This window comes from Drosophila takahashii, chromosome 3L (assembly GCF_030179915.1).
Source record: "Drosophila takahashii strain IR98-3 E-12201 chromosome 3L, DtakHiC1v2, whole genome shotgun sequence".
Classification (NCBI taxonomy): domain Eukaryota; kingdom Metazoa; phylum Arthropoda; class Insecta; order Diptera; family Drosophilidae; genus Drosophila; species Drosophila takahashii.
The window spans coordinates 24,278,446-24,300,637 of record NC_091680.1 but is presented as its reverse complement, the minus strand read 5'-3'; the positions used below and the strand labels follow the sequence as shown (position 1 = coordinate 24,300,637).

Sequence of the window (22,192 nt, the reverse complement as noted above, 5' to 3'; positions counted from 1 at the left end):
TCGCTTAACGTAAATAACGTTTAGTCTTAAGGACTTAGTGTTAGCATTATTAGTATTAAGAATGAACCGTATTATCGCATTTGGAGTTTTAAAGATGAAGTTTAATATGAATTAAATTGTTATCTTTTGAGGGCCCCTAAGAGAATGTAGCGCAGCGGTTACTTAAGGGTAGAGTCTGATGAGACTTTACAGGTAGGGTGGGTATAGAAGGAGGCCATTACCATCTGGGCCTCGATAGGTACACTCTCTCGTCCGAATCTTAGCCGTTGGGTTTAAGTTCTTATCGATATCGTTTCTCTGTCTACTACTGTTAGTTCTGTGACACTCTTGTTCTATCTTAACACAAAGCCACACCCAGCTCCCTGAGTAGGCCGGTAGACCGAAACGTAGACAGAGGTGTTAGGGTGGACAACGCTCATCGAGTGTGTTCGTTACAAGTCTTAAGTTTAGATTGGTCGAGTTTTGAGGATGAGAAATATGAAAATGTCTAAAAATGATTAGTTTAAAATAACTAAATTTATTCATTCCCGTCTCCATTTTGGTTTTCTTAGAAAATTTGAAAATGCTACCTGGAAACGTGGAACAGTCAAGTCGTAAATACCAAAGTCGTACCTCCATTCGGAGTTTAATGAACTGTGAGTGCGGGGTAATCTCCTGCCGATTTCCCCATCTTCTTCTCCATAAGCACCAATCCAAGACATTAGCCATGGCTATTTACCTTTCGATTCTACTCAGTTGAGCTAAGATTTTAGGGCCAACATGTGAAAGAAAATAAAAATCTCACAAATTATTTATTAATTACCCAGCGCAGCCTCGCTTGATTCGAGTTGCTCAAAAGATGTGGACCGAGATTGTGTCCAACTCTAGGCCTTTAATAGTGTTTTCAATTCTCTGCTTATCGTTGTTGTAAATTTTAATTTCTCTCTCCAGCTTCCTTCTCAGTTTTTTCCTTTTCTCTTTTTTTTGGCACAATAAAACAATAAATCAATCACAGTTAGGGCTTGTGTTGTTTTGTTATCTTTAACCAACTTTTTAGAGTCTTGTTACATTTTTTTTTTGAGCTTCAAATTTTTAGGGGTTTTGATTACACTGTAAAAAATGTATATCTATTTTATTTTATGTTTGAACGGACATACACACTAAATTTTAAAGGGACAATTTTTATTTTAATAATTTTTTGTTATTACTTTTTTATTATTATTAATTTTCATGACTTAATAAATTTTAATTCGTTAGAAAGGAAAAAATTTGTTTCTATCAAAAACATACAAAATGTTGTTTGCCAATATTACTATAAATATTTCAAGTGTTTATTTTTCAAAGTTTTTTGCTTGAGATCTGTTAACATCGATACGAGAAAATTCTATGACATGTTTTTTTCCATGCATAAATTTATATTGAATTATTTTAGATCAAAGCCGAAGATGCGGGCTGCTTAGGGGAAATATAAAGAGCTAGGAATGAGTAAGGTTTTTGGGAGTATTTAAGGTTTAAGCAGTCAACATTTTTATGGGGCCGGCAAAGTCAATTAAATAAAGAACACAGTCGAAAATCAACAAGCTGTGGTGGAAAATTACCCAACAAAAGATAGAGATACTCCACTCACTCGACGGTTGAGTGGTTTTCTCTCTATCTCTCCTTCTCCCACTCACCTTCACTCATTCAACAATGGCGGTCGAAGTTCTCTCTTTCTCTCTGGATTTTGTGGGCGTGGCCTTGCCCACGATTCCATTTCCCGTTTCATTCCTATGAGATCTCACCGTTTTGTCTGAGTAAATTAAAATTTTGTGTAGTTTATTATTAAATGAAGCGCATTTTTGTATTTGTATGTGAACCGCCTGTCTGTCTGCCAATGTGTGAGTGTGTGTTCGTGTAGCAACAGAGGCATTTTTATATAGATAAACATAAATATAAATCGTTGGCCGACGGTGGGTTAACAATCCCTGACCCACCGACAGCACATAATAATATTAAAATGTTAATTAGCGTATTAATTCAGTTCGCTGTTGAAAGAATGGGTAGGGGAAATCAGGAGAATAATGTTTGAAAGCAAATTATATTTTAGGGATAGCTTAGGTTTAACCATTTATCTATAATAAACGAAAACATATTTTTTTATTTATTTTACTAAAACTGTTCCCTTTCCCTTTTAAAAATTTAATAATAAATTTAGGTTACCTTTCCCCAACTTTATTCCTGAACCGTTAGTTTTCCTCTTACATTTATTGCTCTCATTTATCGTCAGCCCAATTTTTAATTATTTAAATGAATAAGGCCAACGAAAAAAGCTGCCAGCCCCGCGTCTCAATATTTATAGCTTTTTAAACAAATAAACGGAATTCGCAGTCGACAAAAAGGCCACCCACAATCCAGGGAGCCAGGGAAAAAGCCATGAAAATGCACTCAGCCACACGCCAGTACAGTGGGCCAGAAAGGGACAAAAGGAGGTGCGAGCGGACTCCGCCAGTACCAGGATAAGTTCCCGTTTCAGTCCCAGGCTCCAATCCGAATCCGAAATAGTTGATTTTAATGATGTACATAATAAAATTCCCATTCGTTTTGTGCCAATGCCACTGCGTTCCAGTCTGCATTTCATGTTTACACTGATTGTGGAGCGCTCTTGTGGGCGAGAGAGAGACAGAGCGATGTGTGCGAAGGGGACGACCACATACACAGCTCTCACTCGCACCCGCAAGCGGTGTGATGCTGCGAGTGGAATCCGGAATACGGAGGGTTGAAAGCCGTACCCCCAGCCCAAAAACCAAAGACCGAAACTGAAACTGAAACTGAAACTGAGATTGTGCGACTGAGGGCCAGTCAAGTCAATTTCAAAATCATTCGCTAGTCGTAGGCCTAAGCAAGCGGACACGCGCGGGTCTTCATTCACTCCGAACTCCGATACTTCCCGGCCACGGAGTTACCAAAATCGGTAGCCTGATCTCGCTTAAAATCGGTGAACACCAAGTGTAGTTTGATAAAACCTTAGAACGATATAAACGCAACGGTTTTATGATCAAAATTGGTTTCGTGTTTGTGAATAAAGGGATATAAGATCTATTGATCTTTGATATACAATAAACCTTATTCGATTACCGTGTGATCGAAAAGTTAAACCCAATAATAATACTAAAAATAAAAAACCTGTAAAGTATTCTGGGAAAGTGAAAGATTGCATAAATCGGAAAGTTAAGTGCTGATAAATTGGACTCAAGAACTCCTACATAAGATAACAAAAAATACAAAACAGAAAATACAAATCTGGAAAAATTATATAATCCTTAGGCGTTATAAAAAAGGATAGCCTTCAGATATAATTATTTCGAAATTTAAACAAGAAATAAAACTGAGAAAGCTTAAGTCAAGGTCTTTATTCCTTCAAGAATATATTTTTGACCACATCGGCAAGCGCAGATCCTAAAGATTCCATCTTCTCAGAGTGAAAACCTATCCGCAGACCGATCACAAGCTGGGTAGTCCATTCCTGAGCATCACGCCGGCGGGTGGCAGCAGCAATCCCTCGCCCACGCCCCCACCGCCAGACGCCAAGGTGGCGGCCAAACAGCTGGCCCAGAGCTTCCAGCTGTCCGCCAATTCGGCCTTTAACTTGGCCCTGCCGCCCAGTTTCTACAGGCAGCCCTCTGAGTGCCTGGACTACGGCCACGAAGCGCCCGAAATGGATCTGATAAATCCGTATATGCGACACCACAGCTTCGCGGCCGCCGCCCAGGGGAGTCCCCCGTCAGCGGCTCAGCGTCATCATTTGGCGGCGGCCATGAGCAACGGATTCGCCGACGTCCACGCCCATGCGATGGCAGCGGCGGACTACCAACAACAGTTGGCCGATTACCACAGTGCAGCGGCTGCAGCGGCCGTTTATGCCAACAACAATAACAATAATAACAATAACAATAATAGCAGTAACAACAACAACAGCAGTCCGCTGATGTTGCTGAAGGCGGCTGCCCATGGCGGTGGACTAAAGGACTCGGACTCGCCCTCAACGACACCACCACCCGCCTCCTCCCGACTCCACTCCGATTCCTCGCCTTCGCCGCGATACGAGCACAACTCCAGTCCCGGTGTGGATAGCGCCAAGTCATATGCCCTGAGCCAGCGGAGCAGTGGAGCGGAGGATCCCTGCCAGACCAGCGAGTCCGCCAGTCCACCGCCGCAGGTGCAGAACGACTACAGTCCCGAGAATCTCACCAGCCAGCGGGCGAAGTTTCAGCACCACCACGGGGTCAATCCGCTGGCACTGCACAATGCCAACCACGGCAATCCCGGTGGCCACAACAACAACAATCACATGGATCACAAGCTGCCGCTGAGTTTTCTGGGTCCTCCGCTCGCCGCTCTTCACTCGATGACCGCGGAAATGAAGACGGGTCAGGGGGTGGGTGGGTCGTCGGCCGCGGGCAATGGATTGTCCTACGGACACAGCCCGAACTCTCATCTGATCAGCGATCGGGGATCCGGCGGCAGTTCTTCGTCGTCCTCCACCACGACCACGAACACCAATAGCCAGGGAGCCCCCAATCCGCACGGCATCGATACCATCCTCTCCAAACCGCCGCCGGTTACATCGGCAGGTCTAAGTGCTTTAACAGGAGGTGAGTAAAGGAGTAAGGGAGTAATCTCCGTGAATTTGAGGGCTTTTTATTACAATAAAAATAAATTAAATATAATAATTTTATCATTCAAAAGACTAGGCGGAAATCTGTTTCTATTTTAAGTGTCAAATTTTTTAACAATCATAATTTCTAAATGAATTTAATTTAAATTAAATTTAAAAGAATGTTTTTATTACAAAAAAGTTAAGCTAATCTTTGGTTAAGAACAAGGCCGACAAAATGTGACATGGGTCGATGTACAGGCCTGCCTCCATTTTATTTCGATAAATGAGGCTTTTCTAAGCATAAGTTGCCACTACGCCTAAAGTCCATCAGCTCTGGTACTTGCGGTATCTTTAATTTAAGAAAATCACAAATTTTCTTCGTCTTTTGGGATATATCTTCAAGAGTGGTCAACCAATTTTGGTAATCTTTTCGGGGTTAAATAGTTACATGTCTCTTTTATACGGTCGTTTTGGAAAATTCAATCTAACTCAACCCCAAGAGGAGGTGGGCGCATTCAAAATTTTAAAGTCACAGGTTTGGGCACTGTTTGTGAATCGTGACTGTGAAGGAAGTAAGAAAAACAATTTTAAAAATTCCAAAACAATTCACAAAAACCTGATGAGTGTCCAAAAAATTAGGGACATAAGGTGTCTTTGGATCAAAAATGCATCGTAGAAGAAAATATTTTTATTTAATTTTTAAACGCTGTTCACAAATTAAGATTTTTAAACTTTGCTGTGACTTTAAAATTTTGAATGCGCCCACCTCCTCTTGTGGTTGAGTTAGATTGAATTTTCCAAAACGACCGTATAAAAGAGACATGTAACTATTTAATTCCGAAAAGATTACCAAAATTGGTTGACCACTCTTGAAGATATATCCCAAAAGACGAAGAAAATTTGTGATTTTCTTAAATTAAAGATACCGCAAATACCAGAGCTGATGGACTATAGGCGTAGTGGCAACTTATGCTTAGAAAAGCCTCATTTATCGAAATAAAATGGTGGCAGGCCTGGACACCGACCCATGTCACATTTTGTCGGCCTGTGGAATCGATCCTATACAAATTGTTTAGAAGTTCTACACTTTACATTTGATGGTACAAGTTATTGGGTAATCTAATTAAGCTATGCTTCAAAATTCATTTTATAAAATTTCAAAAATATTCTTTTCGACTACATAATATATTTTGAATTTTGATCCATGGTTAAATAAGATTCAATTATAATAATTAATTAGTTATTGCAAGTAAGGCAAGTGCTTCTCCATTTAAAAAAGTTTAGTGAGATTTCTCGAAAACCTGTTAGAAACCTCGTAACCCCTATTCACCCACAATTTGCTGCTCCAAGACCGCAATTCAACTCACCAAATCATTATGCAACACTAAAATATATATCAACCACGAATCAATAGATATTATGTATGCACCAAACACATACATACACAGGCCAAAAAACGCGAAATATTTTAAATGCTTCAAAAACTCGTTTCGCAAACCAAACAGAAAAATAAAAGAGCTACCCCACCGAACAAAAACGACCGAAAATTGTTGTTTTGTTTACGAATCCGGTTTGGCATGATTCCATATGATTCAATAAAAGCCATTCCCCAGCCCACAGCCCCCCCCTTCCCCCCCCTCTGTCATTACGCCCCCCGAACCCCTTTACCTAATCAGGGCAATTTTAGATATTGAGCACAGCGTTTTCTACGAAGCCCCAAATGGTTATAATATCCAATTGCAAAATTACCACAAAACGTAATGAGATACGCGTTTTAACGTTAAATGTTGCAGCAATTAGTTGTCAAATTGTTTGTAATTAAATCAAAATGACACACGAAAAACGTGGGCAATATGGGGATTGGGTGGCAGGGGCTGTGACGATGTCGTTTCACTAAAACGATTTTGTTTTTCAGCCTCTCTGTCTCTGATTTTTCGACTTTTTCACTTAGATGTGGTCCAATTGTGTGACATGACAGTGGATTGAAAGGGGGCGCGGCCGACAGGGTGCTGACAATTTGCCATAACATTTTTAATTATTTTTAACGAGGGCGTTTATGTGATTCGATTCGTTCAATTTTTTCGTTCGATTTTTTTCTTTAAATGTCTCGGTCACCAAAAATGTCCCTTATTCTTTTTATGACAAATTATTTAATGGCCTTTAATTAATTCGAACAAATTCCGCATTGTGTGTATGAGTTCAGCATGAGTGGGCAGAAAAATTGGCCAGCTGAGAACAAATTGGGCGAAAATCTCATGAAGGGAAATAAACTTTTGAGAGGATTAGTTAATGGGGTGGGTATTTTTATTGGTATTATACAATTGATCACGAAGTATTGCCATCGTGATTGATAAGATCACTTTTGCGTTCTTAAAAATCAGGCTTATAAAAAATGTTTTTCTTACATAAATTCGTTAGATCATTTAAACCATTTGTTGAACTTTATTAAAATGTATAGATTGGGGATTTCTTCTTTATGCGATTTATTTATGAAATGAAAAAATGAAATAAAGAATAAAATAGTTATAAATTCCACTTACAAAAGTAATTTAGGTAAAAACAAGAGAGAACGCTATAGTCGGGTGCCCCGACTATCAGATACCCGTTACTCAGCTAATCCGCCGTAACTTTTTAACGAATGGTCCGATTAAAAAATTTTATTCTACATTTCGATAGGTATTGATAAACACAATAAAACTGCATTTTTACTTTTCCAAAATATTGAAATTTTTAAAATCGTATATAAGATTGTGGGCGTTAGAGGGGGCGTGGCACCGTTTTGAAACAAACTTGCGCTGCGTAGGAACTCCTGGAATCTGCATGCAAAATTACAATCTTCTAGCTTTTATAGTTTCCGAGATCTCAGCGTTCATACAGACAGACGGACGGACAGACGGACATGGCTAGATCGACTCGGCTAGTGATCCTGATCAAGAATATATATACTTTATAGGGTCGGAAATGCTTCCTTCTAGCTGTTACATACTTTTGCCCGAATACAATATACCCTTTTACTCTACGAGTAACGGGTATAATTAAAAAAATTTTTTAATAATAAAACTTTAGGGAAAGGTATTAGAAAGATGTGAGTCAAAACTTAAAATATAACAATGTATTGTTATTATATGTATTTTAAATTGAAAAACATTATGATAATCCCCAATTCGTTAAAAAAATCATGTTTTAAAATGAAATATGTATTTTTAATTTTTTTATCATTTTCATATAATAAATCAGTTACTTTTTATTATAATGAAGAACACTTAAAAATATTTAGTGATCACACTTTTTAATAGCTTGGATCCAAAAATAAAAGATTTCTTTGGCATTCGGATTAAACTTTCCGTTGAAAGATATTTTCGAAGATATTACTGCTTAACTCATTACCAATTATTTTCTTTATTTTCCCCCAGCTGGCATCCCCCGCTTCTCGATCGCCGCCGCCGCAGCGGGAATGGCCCAATATCTTTCCCAAAGTCAGGGGGCGCCTCTGAAGACCCACGCTGGACACATAGTGGACCGCACGCACCTGTACTGGCCAGGATTACAGGGACTGGTGGCCAATCCCATAGCGTGGCGCGAACGCCTCTCCAATACGAGTAAGTGAATTTGGAATGGTCAGCAAACAAGCATTAATTTGCGGTCGATCGATTGACTCTCGATGGGATCACTGAATCACGCGCGTAATTTGGTTACGATTGTAAGCGGGCACACCTCGTTGCGATTTCAACTTCCTGTTCAGGAGGTGGGGATCGAATTGGATCGGATTGGGTATCTGGGGACCCGGGGAAATGAGGAACCGTTAACAAAGCGCACCGAATGCCCAACTAATGATCACGGTGATCAGGCGATGGGCTTCTCAAGTGATTACCAATGCGACTTACAACGGGGGCAAGTTGCATTGTCCGACTCATTAATAAGTGTTGAGGAACCACTTTAACACGATCAGCGGGTACGGAGAGCTCTCTTTCAGCATGACTCCACACAAAAGTCGATAATGATGGCGATGATGATGCCGGGATGGGAGGCGATACGATGGGATGGCACCCGGCACATATGAAAAATTAATTTACTGACCAACCGATTTCTGATTTCTGATCTGGTTACTTCATTATTACATCTATTTATAGGCATCGCTAAGCTCATTAAGTAATGTGCCACCAGCTCAAAACTCGTTTTCCTTTTTTCCATTTCCAACAATTGTTTATTTGTTTAAAGGCCCCCTCTTCCTCGTCATTATCGCCTTCGTCTTCGGGTTCGCATTGGCAATTGATTTGATTTAGTGCTGTGGGCTACTGCTGCTGCTGCTGTTTGCCTTTTAATTGCGGCCATGACTTGGCACTAAAGTCTCTTGGCCCAAAACTCGGAAATCGTTCACAATTTTCTTGCATTCAGCGATCGTGGAGAGTGGAGAGTGGATTCGTGGCACAAACTCGCTGTTTATGTTTGTCTTGAGTTCGATTTGATTTCTGAAGTGTGTCGTTATGTGCCGAGGAATTTTCACGCTTTTGGTAGCTCCGTGGGCAACATTAAGAAAATATTGATTTAATTGATTTGCTAAACAGAGCAGCGAAAAAGGCGACGATAAAGTCAGCACAAAATTAGGGATTATGATAGGATGAAAAGGTACTGGTCCCCAAAATAGCTCCTTGTATAAATAGATTTTAAAATGATTTAACTTTTGCTAAAGATTATAAAACAGTTTTGTTTAAAAAGTGAAAGCTCAATGTTGTAAATAGTGTTATTAATTTCAGTTTTATGAATGCCACAATTAAGTAATAATCTAAAGATTATTTTATCATTTAGAAACCTACAAGTCAAAAAATTCTTAAAGTCTCAAGATCTTTTTTTTCTTTGTGTTTATCCACTTCTTTCTCGCATAAAATCAATACTTTTACATTTGAAAATCGCAGACAACGCCAACAAGCCATAAAATAGAATGGAATTTGAGAAACATGTTTCAATTGTCAGTTGCTTCGGCTCATTGTTTCCACATCATTTTTGTTTTGGTTAACTTTGGCCACGTAAAACATTCTCATTTTTCCCCTATTTACATAAACATACAACCAATCCTTATATCCATTTTTTATTTATTCGTGTATATACGTATTTACGGCTGCCAAGATGCGACAGCTGGTGGGTCCAGACGGAAAAAACTTTCGTTTAGCCGAAAACAAAATGTTAAAGCAGACTGGCTGTGTATATAATGTATATAGGAAGATAAGGGCAGACACAGACGCTGCGAGAATATGTTGCCACATTATTATCTATCTGAAATACGGGGGGGTGTTTTGTTTTACTTTATTCTGTTTTTCTTCCTTTTTATCCCGAAATGGAGCAGCCTAACAAACATACATATACATAGAAGTATGTGTTTGTGTTTATATGCTTGTAGGCTGTCATGTTAACAAGGGAGAAAGCTTTCCCTGCTGCATGTGTGTGCTCATAACACGCAAACACACATGCAAACTCATTTGAATTTCGTTTCCTGCCCTCGAAAGTATGCTATGATTTTTTGTTCTCCTATTTTTCAGCACATTTTATTTGTTATTAATAATGCAATTGCATTTGATTAGCTTTCGGGTGGCATTATTTACTCTTTGATTAAGCCCTGAAATTATTCATTTCATTTGGTAGCCAGGTTTATCTTTTTTTTTATTTTCCTTTATGCATTTTCACCTGTTTACTGTTATTATTGTGATTATTTTCATTGTTTATTATCAATATTTGCCCTGCAATTCATTAATTGCAATTTATTGGCATTCAATTTATGCAAGTTCATTGCGGAATTTTATTTATTATGATTGAAAGGGATTAAGTTGGCTTATAGATAGTGCGGCATGGAAACTATTTGGATAAGTTGGCTTATCAGTGGGGGGCAAAATATGGGGTAGGTTAGTTATCGCTGTGATATAAATGGTTAATCAAATGGGTCAGCCAAAGCAATTTATTGGGTTATCTGCATGGAAATTTATAAAAGCATTTTACTTGCTAAAAAAAATTAGTATTATTAAATATGTATGTATATTAAAGCGCAAAATAACTAAAATGTGTTTTCGTGTCGCAAATTGCCATTTTTAGCCACAGTTTCCTAACAAACAAAACTTCTCAGCCCTCCATAGCTGACTTTTATTCATTAAAAGCCAAATTAAAATAAAGCATGTAACCGCATTGTGCTAATGAAATAATTAACTTTGGCATAAAAAGTAAATACAGAACAAGAGGAATGGAATCGTAAACTCAGGGCGGGACGGCAACTGAAACCGCAGTCGGCGTTTGACACAATTCATTAAGCTTAATGAAGACAGCAGAAAGAGAGGGCACTAGCCTGTCTAGCTGTTGCGTTTAATTAAAATTCAAGTGGCATTTTCTGTGTCATCCCCTCCGGCATTTCCCCCCTCCCTTGGCTCACTGTAAAACTTGTGCTTTAAGCATATAATCGGGCATAAAACAGGCCATAAAACACCGCACAAGACACGAGGGAAGGACAGGGATGGCAGCAGTGCCACTTAATGAGCCAACCGACCATCCCACTTTATATTTATGTATGCGTATGTGTGTATGTATATCTCATAGAATACCTGGGGTAAATAAAAAGGTGCGGATTATCCGCCCCAACTGGTGTGCAAGGATTTTACTGCTCAACAACCAGATTGGCATAAACATTTTACAAGATTGTTATTTCAACGTGAGAAGCGGTTGGAAATGATTTGGGTTTTGCGAGTATTGGAGATAAAAAAGAAGCTCCAACTGACAATGATTTATAATTGGACAATCATTTTGATTTGGTAATTCCGGCAAACGGACTTTTTGAAAATAGAAATGTTGTTTAGTGAAAATTTCCAACTAAAAAATTGGAGATATTAATTTGAACGCCAACAAAAATTTTAATATGTTAGAAATGTATAAAAACAATTGTCATTTTGAACTGCAAATTGATGATTTTTTTATGACAATTATTATTTTAACGACAAATTTTTCAATAAACCCTGAAAATTCTATTATTCTTATGATTTCATAAGATGATCCCGTGTCTATCAACATTTGGTGCTAACGATTTTCTCGCTGAACTCATCCCCCATCCTCTCAAATTTTCCCGCCTTTCCTGCTTCTTTTTTCCATCACGCCCGATAATAAATGACGTTTTAATGTTTTCAATAAGGGAAACGTTTACACAAAACAGCACACGCCCACCTTGACTTTGCTTACCACCCCGCCATAAGAATGACCAAAAAATATTAATGCCGTAAAAAATATTGGCAGTGAAGGAAAAAAAGGCAGAGCAAAGAATTCGAGTGCTGGGAGGAAAAAGTGCAAATGCAGCGATGCCAACAGGGTGACTTATGCGATTATAGACAACTGCCACTGCCTCAATCGAAGGACACAGTGGCGTGCGGAGGGGGCATGAAATGGGGGCAGGGGTGGACCATTTCCATTTCATTGCATTGCGTTTGAGGGCCGTGACATGAGCAAATAAACGCTTCATATTTGTCGGTTATTTATGAGGGTCCTTGCAGGACGCAGCTGCCAACGGCCAAGGAACACAGGCAGAGCGAAAGAGACACAAGCAAGGGGCAAAGCGAGATAGCTATACCGAAAGAGAATAAAAAAATTATCACTGCTACAATTTTTCTTGCAAGGGATTACGCTTGTTACATTGCGGAACCCCATCCAAAGCGAAAGTCCGCGGGAGAGACCCTCGCACATCCTATCCCCCTTTATTGACAAGTCTTGTTAAGCTCCAGAATTGTCTGCGAAAAACGAAAAAAAATAAAAACGTATAAATTTAATGCCACACACATTTTTATTTGGCAAGGCATTTTGTTTTCATAATTCGAACAGAGTAGCAGCTGACATGAAAATGGAATGGAAAAGCTAAAGACTTTTTGAAGGCTGCTATCTCTGAATTTAAATATTATTTAATAATGTAACTAAACATTTTATTTTAATTCTAAACTTATTATATAAAAGTAAAATGTTTAGTTTTATTTTGTTAGATCTTATCCTTTGATAAGTTTAACTCATCCCATTTAATTACAATCCTTTCTTCCACCGAAACGCACATCCTGCCATCCCATATAATGTAGCATAGTGCAGGGCTTAACCCATATAAAAAAGAACCTTATCTATATGAAAGCTGTTAGAAATAACCATTTAAATTAATAATTCTGCGCAAATGGCACCAAAGTATCATAAAGGGACACAAAGTTTCAGCCCAAGGCAGATCGAAAAAAAGAAAGGACCACCCCTTTTGAGGGCAACGGCTGTCTGTGGCTTTACCTTTTACCAAAACCCCATTTGCCTTTCCATCCGATGTTCCCTTTTGGGTTCTGCCTCGTGCATATTTAGTTAAATCATTTCACATAATTAGGGATCATTTAATAATGGGGTGACATTAATTGAAAGCACACACACAACCCACCACCGCCCACTCTCTTTTTGCCGTTCCCACAGCTACCGTTTAATTTTATGACCACCCTCCATGTCCACTTGACTGACTTTACGAGCGAACAGGGCACGTAGTCCCCCTGGCAAATGCCCCCTCCCCCTGCCCACGCCCATGGCAGTCCCACTTTGGTGAGGGGGCGTGGCCGTCGGATGGGCGTTCTGTTTTTGGACCACTTGGCTCGCTTTTATTGGCCTCTCGCTGTCGTCGTCGTCGCTTTTGCTAATTGATTTTAATGAAGGCTCCGACGACCCTCGACGGCAGAAGTTTTCGTCCTCCAGCTTCTTGTACCATAAATTGCTGTGGTCAATTTCGGTTTGTTAATTGGGCAGACGTGAGTATAGGGACTTTTTTCAGTCGAATATTTCGTACATTCATTTTGCTGGCACATTGTAATTAGGGCGCAATTATTATTCGGCTGGGAAAATAATATTAATCATGTTGAAATTTATATGGAGTAAGAGAATTCATTTTTTGAGGTTAATTAATATTAGAATTTTGTATATTTTACAGAACTAAGTTTTATGCATTTAATCATTTTGGTAATATATTTCTTTAAATATTTTATAGGGATTTAAAATCATTTGATTGTAGTTGACAACCCCTAAACACCTTTTACCCTGCCATTGTCCCAAAAGTTTCTTCCCAAATTAGCAGCTGTCGCCTCGTAAACAATTAATAAATGTCATAAAACTTTTCTGCCGCAAAAAGGCAACCGTTTTCCAACCACCCCAGGATGCGCTAAACAACTTTGTCCACATCTTTACGGCGAAATTATTTAACAATTCATAATAAACACTTTCGGGGAGACGTAAAGTATACATTTTGAGAAACGCTGTAAACAAGGTACTCAAAGTGTTTGAATTTTAGAAATTCGAAAAGTTTTTGGGTCGTAATGAAGAAATAAAAGGCAGAGGTGAGAAAGTTAAGGGGCTAATTATATGGATTCCAATTTGATAAATGGGAAAATGATATATATTTATTTTTAATGGCTAAAAATTGAACAAAAGTATTCTAAAGTTTATAATATTGTAATTTTGTTTCTTTTTAGTGTCCGCCAATCTATCTCAGTCGCATCAGCATCACCCATCGAACGACAAGGATGGCAAGAAGAAACACACCCGCCCAACATTCAGTGGTCAGCAGATCTTCGCCCTGGAGAAGACATTCGAGCAAACCAAATATCTGGCCGGACCCGAGCGTGCCAAGCTCGCTTATGCCTTAGGAATGTCCGAGTCGCAGGTTAAGGTAAGCAGATTTGAACTCCAAATACTAATCCCGCCAAAAAATGGGGTCCTGCCTTTTGGCAAATGCAAATTAAAAACTCATAAAAATGGCGGATGAGGCAATCAACCCGAAACCAAACAAAATAATAAAACAGGAAGTGACTCCGAAAAAGGTAGACAGAAGTAAGCAGAACTCCGCTTGTTCTGCCACTGACTTTTCTGACAAATTTGCATTTTTATTGAAAGGCAAATCTCGTGGATTTTTCGGCCTTACGTTGAAACACAAAATGGCGCCAATGGGTTTCAATGGGACCCATTCTCCCGGGGACCGCGTGCTAAAGGCTTAGTGCAACGTGTTATCCTCCACCATTTTAAAGTTCCCTTTTTTCCACCCATACAACACCAGAAAAAAAGAAGGAAATGTTATCAACAAATAAATCCTTTGTGTCGTCAAATTTGTTGTCATCAACTTTTGTTGTAATCCGACCCGGGGAAACGCACGTGTCGTGGTCGATGGTCCGTGGTTTCGACGCGTGTGTCGTCCGGGACTTTGTATCTTTCGCCGCGTATCTGAATCTGTGCTGCGGTTCCTTGTAGCTCTTGAATTAGTCATAAGCCGGGCAAGTTAATTGGTTTGCGGTAGGTTTAAAAATCACCAGAAAACGGCGGGTTTCAAAAGAGTTATAAAAGAAAAGTTAGACTCTTCACAAGGGGTTTTCGGGAACTACTATAAAAATACTGATGATTGCACAAACAAAAGTTTAAGAACATTTTTTATTACTACCATATTGGTTATTCACCAAAATTACTAAATAAAAAAAGTAATATATTTAGATGAAGTCACTTTTTAAAATCCAATTATAATTATTTAACTGATTATCACTTAGATAATAGTTTATTTTAATTTTAATTTTATAATTTACATTCGACCAAAATTGAATTATAATCAAACTTATGCTGCTCAAAGAGTAACAAATATTTCCGAATCAGATATCCCTCCAAAATACCTTCCCCAATCCCCATCTCCACCCAAAGGGAAAACCTTTTCTCGCCACACAACTGAGCGCAATCAGGAGTGGAAAAGAAATCACGTTTATGATGAGGAAAAATGATTAATTGCTAAAGAATGAGGCACAGGGCAGACAGAGACGGCAACAGAAGCTGAAACAGAGAAGGCGAGGGAACAGAGATAGAGATAGATAGATGAACATTCAGGATTGATGGCTTGAGCTGCAGCTAAATATGCGTCATTTTGTGCTAAGGACTAAACAGGACGAAGGGGAGCGGAGGACGGCAGAGAATGCGCTGATGACGAGTACAAATGGACAGCGAGATGGATGGAAACTGCAGGATTTCGGGCTGAATCCGACCCCCGAATATTCCCCACATTCACCCGCTATTCCCCCGTTTCCTCCGCGCTGTCTCAACTCGTCTCCCTGATAGACATGCCAAATGACTGCATGACTTTTGGGTGAGTGTAAATTAAATTCTGGACCCGGGATGGCACGAAATGCAGAAGGGACAACGACAACGATGGGCATCCGGCCAGCATGCCAGCTTCATACATATTCAATTAGTGTGCGTGCATGTGTGCCAGTGTGTGTTAGCCAGAGCCAGATGAAAAACAGCCATGACGATGATAGTATGCAAATTGACAAACAAAAAGGCAGAAACTGGACAACAGCCGCCCCCAAAAAGCAAGCCAAATTATGACAGACAGACAAAATGCAAAGTGGCGAGTACACAGCGAGAAATCAAGATGTTGGGAATGATATTTAATCTTATGGTTTACTGTTAGCAAATGCAAATAGCTCTTATTTATATGAAAACTCTCGACCTCAATTTTCGAAAGTTCAAAGATCTTAATGAAATTTTGTATTCTAGATTTTTTTATTTTTTAATCGCGAAAATACTTTAAAACATCTAGAAACTTTTAATTGAATAAGTCCTTGTTAAATTCTCATTTAAATTTCAAATTTACTCATAGACATGCGCGGATCCACGGGATGGGTGATGTATCACCCCCACTTCAGTGAAAAATTAAAGGAATTTTGGTATTCAAAAAGTATGCAGCAAAAAAATTGTTCTGATATGTTAAGATACGAATTTAATTTCTCTCAGTGCATCTGCATGAAAGTGGGTGGTTGGTCAAATGATCTTGACAAGAATAATTGCGCTGTTATCATAATTAAAACCGTTTTTGGACACAGACGGCGAAAGAGCGGGAGCGCAACTCCTTTCGTCCTTCGTTTTAGCAATCATTTAATGCAAATGGTCGCCATTTTGTACGCTCTCATGAGCGGGAGACATCCGATGCCACTTCCCCACCGCCCACCTCCCGCCGGGGTGAATTATAGCGTCTGTGGCCATTATTAATGACAGCCCATGTGTTTGGGGCCATAGTTAGGAGGTCCACTCCGGGCAATAAAATTATTGCATGTTTTGTTGTTATAGCTTTTTCGTGATTTTTGCCCGCTCCACTCTGTTGTTTTGCATAAATATAATGGCATTTTGGGTTCTGATTGTTCAGTCAATGTATGTAAACACTTTGGTCGGGATTGTTTTGCAAATAGTAGGTGGATAGAAATAATGGCAGAGAGCACGATAAACGGAAAAAGGAGGAGCTGGCATTTGGTGTAATTGGCTTAAAGCAAAAGATAATGTGGGGAATTAATTAAATATGATGTGAAGCAATTATGGGGTATTTTAATGTTATGAAATATTCAACTCAGTTACTAAGGGATATAACTAATATTGGAAGATGTAAAGGAGAAATATCCTATTATTAATTTATTTTAACAAAAACTCTATCAGACATTAGATAAAACTGTCAATAAACACTTTTAATTTTATGGACAGCTTTTAGCGCAGCTATTCCTTACCAAAAAGGTAATTTTCTATGAAATAAACAATATTCAGCTGCGATAAAAGAACATTTTTAGGAATGTGGCTAAGTGCCATTGGCCACAGATGAACATAATATTTTATTATGGCCAAAAATGGCTTTTTATGATCTGTTACTTTTGATGAGACAAAGATCGGGCCGCATAATTAGCACCGGAATAATGAAAGCTTATGGACCAAATCCAATTCGAGGCGACTGTCAGAAGTGACAGTTTGGCAACGACAATGGGCAGCTGACGAAAACTGACAGGCCAACCAGCTGACAATGGGCCTCTTCATAAAAACTTATGACAGAAATGGGGAATAATGTCTAATTGATTTTTTTTGGTGATGAGGAAGAATTCTATTGTGACCCACTAATGGATTTGATTGTGTGTTAATGAATGGGTTCGACCAGGAATTTACATAAGAGCTGAAGACGATTTCTAGGGCTGCCTAACAATTAGTGAAATATCCAAAAAAAAAAAAGGAAAAAAACCGAAACCCAAAAACCAAATGCATTTTTATGACTCAAACCCTGAGCTGGCTTCAAGTTTATGGCTACGAAATACAAAATCAAATAAATCACAAACTCACATAAATACGGAAAGCGATCCCCATATAAAGAGGCGAGGGCGAGCCGGCTATACGGATTCGGAAATTTACGAGCCAGAACTACAAAACACACACATACTCGCGCTGGCTAAAATAAATAAATAAAATATTCTGTGGACCAATAGAAAAAAAAAAGGTGAACGAGGTAGGAGCCGACTTGTCAGATGTCGATGATACCAAAAAGGCAACGCCATACGTATACGTATTGGCCATCGGTGTGCGCAGCCATGTTGTAAATTTTCATGACTTTTAAGTATCCCCCGCACAGGACGCGTAAACAAATAAATTTCCAATTTGCCCAAAGAGTCATATATTTCGCTTTGAGGGCTCACCACACTCTGAAGGTTTGGTTTTGACATCCCGTCCGTTCCTACGAAATTTACATAACACTTTTTATCCTTATCTGAGGGCCCACCTGACGGATGGCCCAGGAAACAGGGACTCCCGCTGTGGTGCCAAAATGGAATATGTTTTATAACGTTTTCCCTTTGTTTGGGAGCCGGGTTTTTCGTTCCCTTTTTTTCGAGGTGCTGCTCCTGCCGCAATAAATAAATCCCAATTCGAAATCGAAGCGTAACGTGACCAAGTCAAATTGATTGCCACAATATTTGATTGACTTTGACATGTTGGCTGTCATAAATTCTGCCCGGCTCCCTTGACCATCTTCTGGATCCGCCATTTGGCTATCTGTCTGAACCTGCCAAGGCGGCTTCTAAGTTCTTGGATAATGCTTGATATTTTGGCCATAAAAGTGTTGCAAACAGTTGTGAAATTCCAGTTAAGAATATTAGAATGTGGGTGTCCAAGAAAATAAAAAAGATCGATATGAAGTTCGGAAAAGGCAATACCTTTATCCTTCTAAAATTAAAGGAAGCTTAAAGAAAATACAAATAAAAACGTAGGATTCCTGTTTTTCGATTATTTAGTTCTATATTTTATCCAACAGTTTTAAAAAAGTATTTTCCGAAATAAAATAATTCAGAAAGTTACTTGGACAAAGTAAACATTTTTTACACTTAAATATTTTATTTTAACAATACGCACCATTTAGGTTTCATTTTACATTTATAACCAAACAAACCTTAGTTTAAACGAAACATAAAATTGTGTTCCAAAAATATTGCAAAGATTTGTAGGAACCCAAACTTGAATATTTCTTCAACAGTCAGCAATCTGTTGTCATTGCAACATCAACTATGCTTTAGTGGGTGCTAGATGACGCATACACCATCGTTATGATGACGACAAAATGGGAAAAGGAGACGTGGAAAATCGGTTGGCGAAGGGATGAGGGAAAAGAGGGAAATGCCAGGAAGCCAGCCACTTGCCCCAAGCTCAATTTTCCTTTTTGCCCATGGCTCAGTGGCAAATCCCGTAACAACATGGACACAGATGTTACCAAAAAATAATGACCATGAAAAGCAGCCTTAATGATGCCAACTAATGTTGTTGTTGCCGCCGTTGGCTGTCTGTTGTTTTTCCGAGGGCCAAGACACTGGGAAACTCTGTCTCTGCGCTCTCCGCTGCGGCTTGTAACACACGGAAAATATTAATTGTATTTTTATTTCGCATAATGTTGCAAATAATAATTACACAAATGTGCAAATGAAGTTGTAAATTATGCTGTATCTGGTTTAATTGCACCTTTGGGCTGTTGGGTTCGGCGTTGATTTCGCCATCGTATGGGGCAAATGTTTAACAGTCTGGGCAAGGTAATTAAGTGGATCACTTGATAGGACGCAATGGAAATTGACTAAACGTTGGGACGTTAAAGTGTCTTAAGAAAATTGGGGATTTTAAAAAAGTAGAAAATTTTATTTTCTATTTTCAGATATTAAAAATCATATTTCCATTAAATCAGTCCATTTTCTTTCCTTAAAATACTTTTTTAAAATTCTGTAGAGAGCTGAACTCTTACATTAAGTGCCCATTTATACGCTTTGTTAATGATTCTAACTGCAAACAGCTACCGAAATACTGCTCCATCATCAGGCAAATGTAGAAATTATGCCGAATTTGAGTCAGCCCATGCCTTTTGAAGAGTAGAGCGGAAAGCTGGAAAACGTGCCTGGGACTTGGGTGGGTGAATGTGAGTCCCCTTTTAAAACAGCCATGGGCAATGGACTGGGAGGGGGGATTTTGGCCAACATATGTTGCCACAGAGCGAGGCAAACGAGGCGAGGCCGGCAAAATGAAGCGCAGCCAAAGACGTTAGTCATGGTTTTGTGCATAGTTTTTGCCGCTGAAACAGTTGCTGTTGCTGCCGGGCAACATTTCGCTATTTGGCTGTCCAGGGCTTAATATTGTCTTAATTGAGGGTTAACCGGCGTTGATGATGCGACTTATGGGCTGTTGCCTGGGCCTTTAGCCCCTTTCCTCCTTGCGACTTAATGACTTTGACAATGTGACTCGCCTAATTACACATGCAGAGAACTTTCGATTTAAAACTTAAGAGCAGAAAACAGAAAATCACCTAGATTTTAAATATTTTTGGATAAAATATTAAGAAAAGATATGCCATCTTTAAACTTACATCAAAAACTGTTAGATATCGAATATAAAGTAATACTGTAGCCGGTAAAAAAGGTTCAGTACTTTTATTCCTTAGTTTTAATACTTAAAAATCAATATTAAACTTACCAAAATGGTTTACCGATTTAATTTTATTTTCTCCGTACTAAAGCGTGAATCTTTTTTGGTTTTCTTGCAGGTCTGGTTCCAGAATCGTCGCACCAAGTGGCGCAAAAGGCATGCGGCGGAAATGGCCACTGCCAAAAGGAAACAGGACGACATGGGTGGCGATAACGATGGCGATTGCAGCGAGACCATGGATAGCGATAACGAGAGCCTCGATATGGGCGAGTCCCCTGCCCAGAACAAGAGATGTCGCAGCAACAGCTCCGGGTCCTCGCAGCAGCAGCAGGATAATTATCGCCATTAAAACGAATTTACAAACTATGCAAGGACATGGACTCGCAATGAAATGGAATGGATCGCACTTAGGATAAATTTCAATGCGCCAGCTAATTAGCTAGAAAGCAAAAAGCCCAGCATAAGCAGCCACAAAAGCAGCAGCAGCTAGAAAGCTAGAAACGATTTCAGCAAACTTATTTGGGTTCAAGTTTTAAGGTTTTGCCACTTTACCGTCTTCTGAAGACTTCATTTTGCCCCTTTAACTCTTCTTCTTCATTTCCCACTTTGTTTATTAGGTGTGTAAATATTTATGTTAATTTTCTAAAGAATACATTTAACATGAAGCTTAATTAACGTCGCTAATTCGTAAGCAAATCGAAAGGAGTTGAGGCACTGGCACAAAAATTAAACTGAATTTATTACATATTGTATGTTTAGTTTCTAATCCCTAACTTTAATGTAATTTCGTGCATTAGAACCGACCTTAGTTCATACAACTAAAATATATATATATTTAAACTATTAACGATTAACTATGCTAAATGAGATTGCGCAACAATATTCACAATATTGACGATGATACAGACGCAAAACATGATGATTAACTATTGCGGTAAATTATATGTAAAATGTATTTAAATTAAATTGTAATTTTAATTATTTCAAATTGATAAAAAATAAAACGCAAGGAAAAGTATAAAATGAACTATTGAAAATTAGGTTTTTATTGGGAGAAGCGGGACTTTAAAATAATATTATTAGAATTGTTTTGAAAAACTTTATTTGGGATAAAATTACTTGTTCCTATTTGTACTCTACATTTTATAGCCATTAAATTGGCGGATCAATGTATTAAATCCTATGTGTTATACTGAAAAAAAGGGTTAAAGTTAGTAGTTTTTCTGTTTATTCCTTAACTGAAATTTATATTGTCAGATTACTAAGAAAGAGTACTAAGAAATGTTGACGGAATTTGGAAAAACGATAATTGCATAGCTGGAATAAGCTAAAAACTAAAATCCGTCTATCCAAAAAGGCGAAGAATTCTGTCAGGATCGTACGAAAAAATCCGATCAGCCAACACCTACAAGGGAATTAAGAAGCGATTCCCATGGCTTAAAACTCATAACAATTACAGACCGGAAATCTGCTTTAGACACTCCTCGCATGCAGTCAATCCGGTCAGAGAAGTCAGTCAAACGACAATCCGTCAAGCGGACAAAGTCAAAAGGATTAACTCGAAAGTATTTCTGGCCAACAAGGTGAAGACAAATGAATGGGCGAGCGAAAGGAGAGGGCGAAACCGTCACCCAAGAATAAGGGAATGTGTGAAAAGAATCAAACTAAAACCGAAAGATTGATTAACTGTCAATCAAGCGAGCATATGAGTAGAAAACATTGGACAGGCCATGAATGGATTCGAGCAGGTTGAAGCGAGAGGAAGTCGGGGGAGTTGGCCAATAACAATAAATATCATTAAATTATGAATGCCCT

The 22,192-nt window shown here is 38.8% G+C and overlaps 1 protein-coding gene across 1 annotated transcript; it reads left to right on the top strand.

Annotated features, from left to right (window-relative positions):
- Nucleotides 1-3,418: 3,418 nt before the first annotated feature.
- Nucleotides 3,419-21,381, top strand: HGTX (HGTX homeodomain transcription factor). Its single transcript, XM_017138992.3, has 4 exons — nucleotides 3,419-4,610; nucleotides 8,029-8,214; nucleotides 14,113-14,309; nucleotides 20,496-21,381. The coding sequence occupies exons 1-4, from the start codon at nucleotides 3,674-3,676 to the stop codon at nucleotides 20,724-20,726; spliced, it is 1,551 nt and encodes a 516-aa protein (XP_016994481.2). The 5' UTR covers nucleotides 3,419-3,673; the 3' UTR covers nucleotides 20,727-21,381.
- The last annotated feature ends 811 nt before the right edge of the window (nucleotides 21,382-22,192 follow it).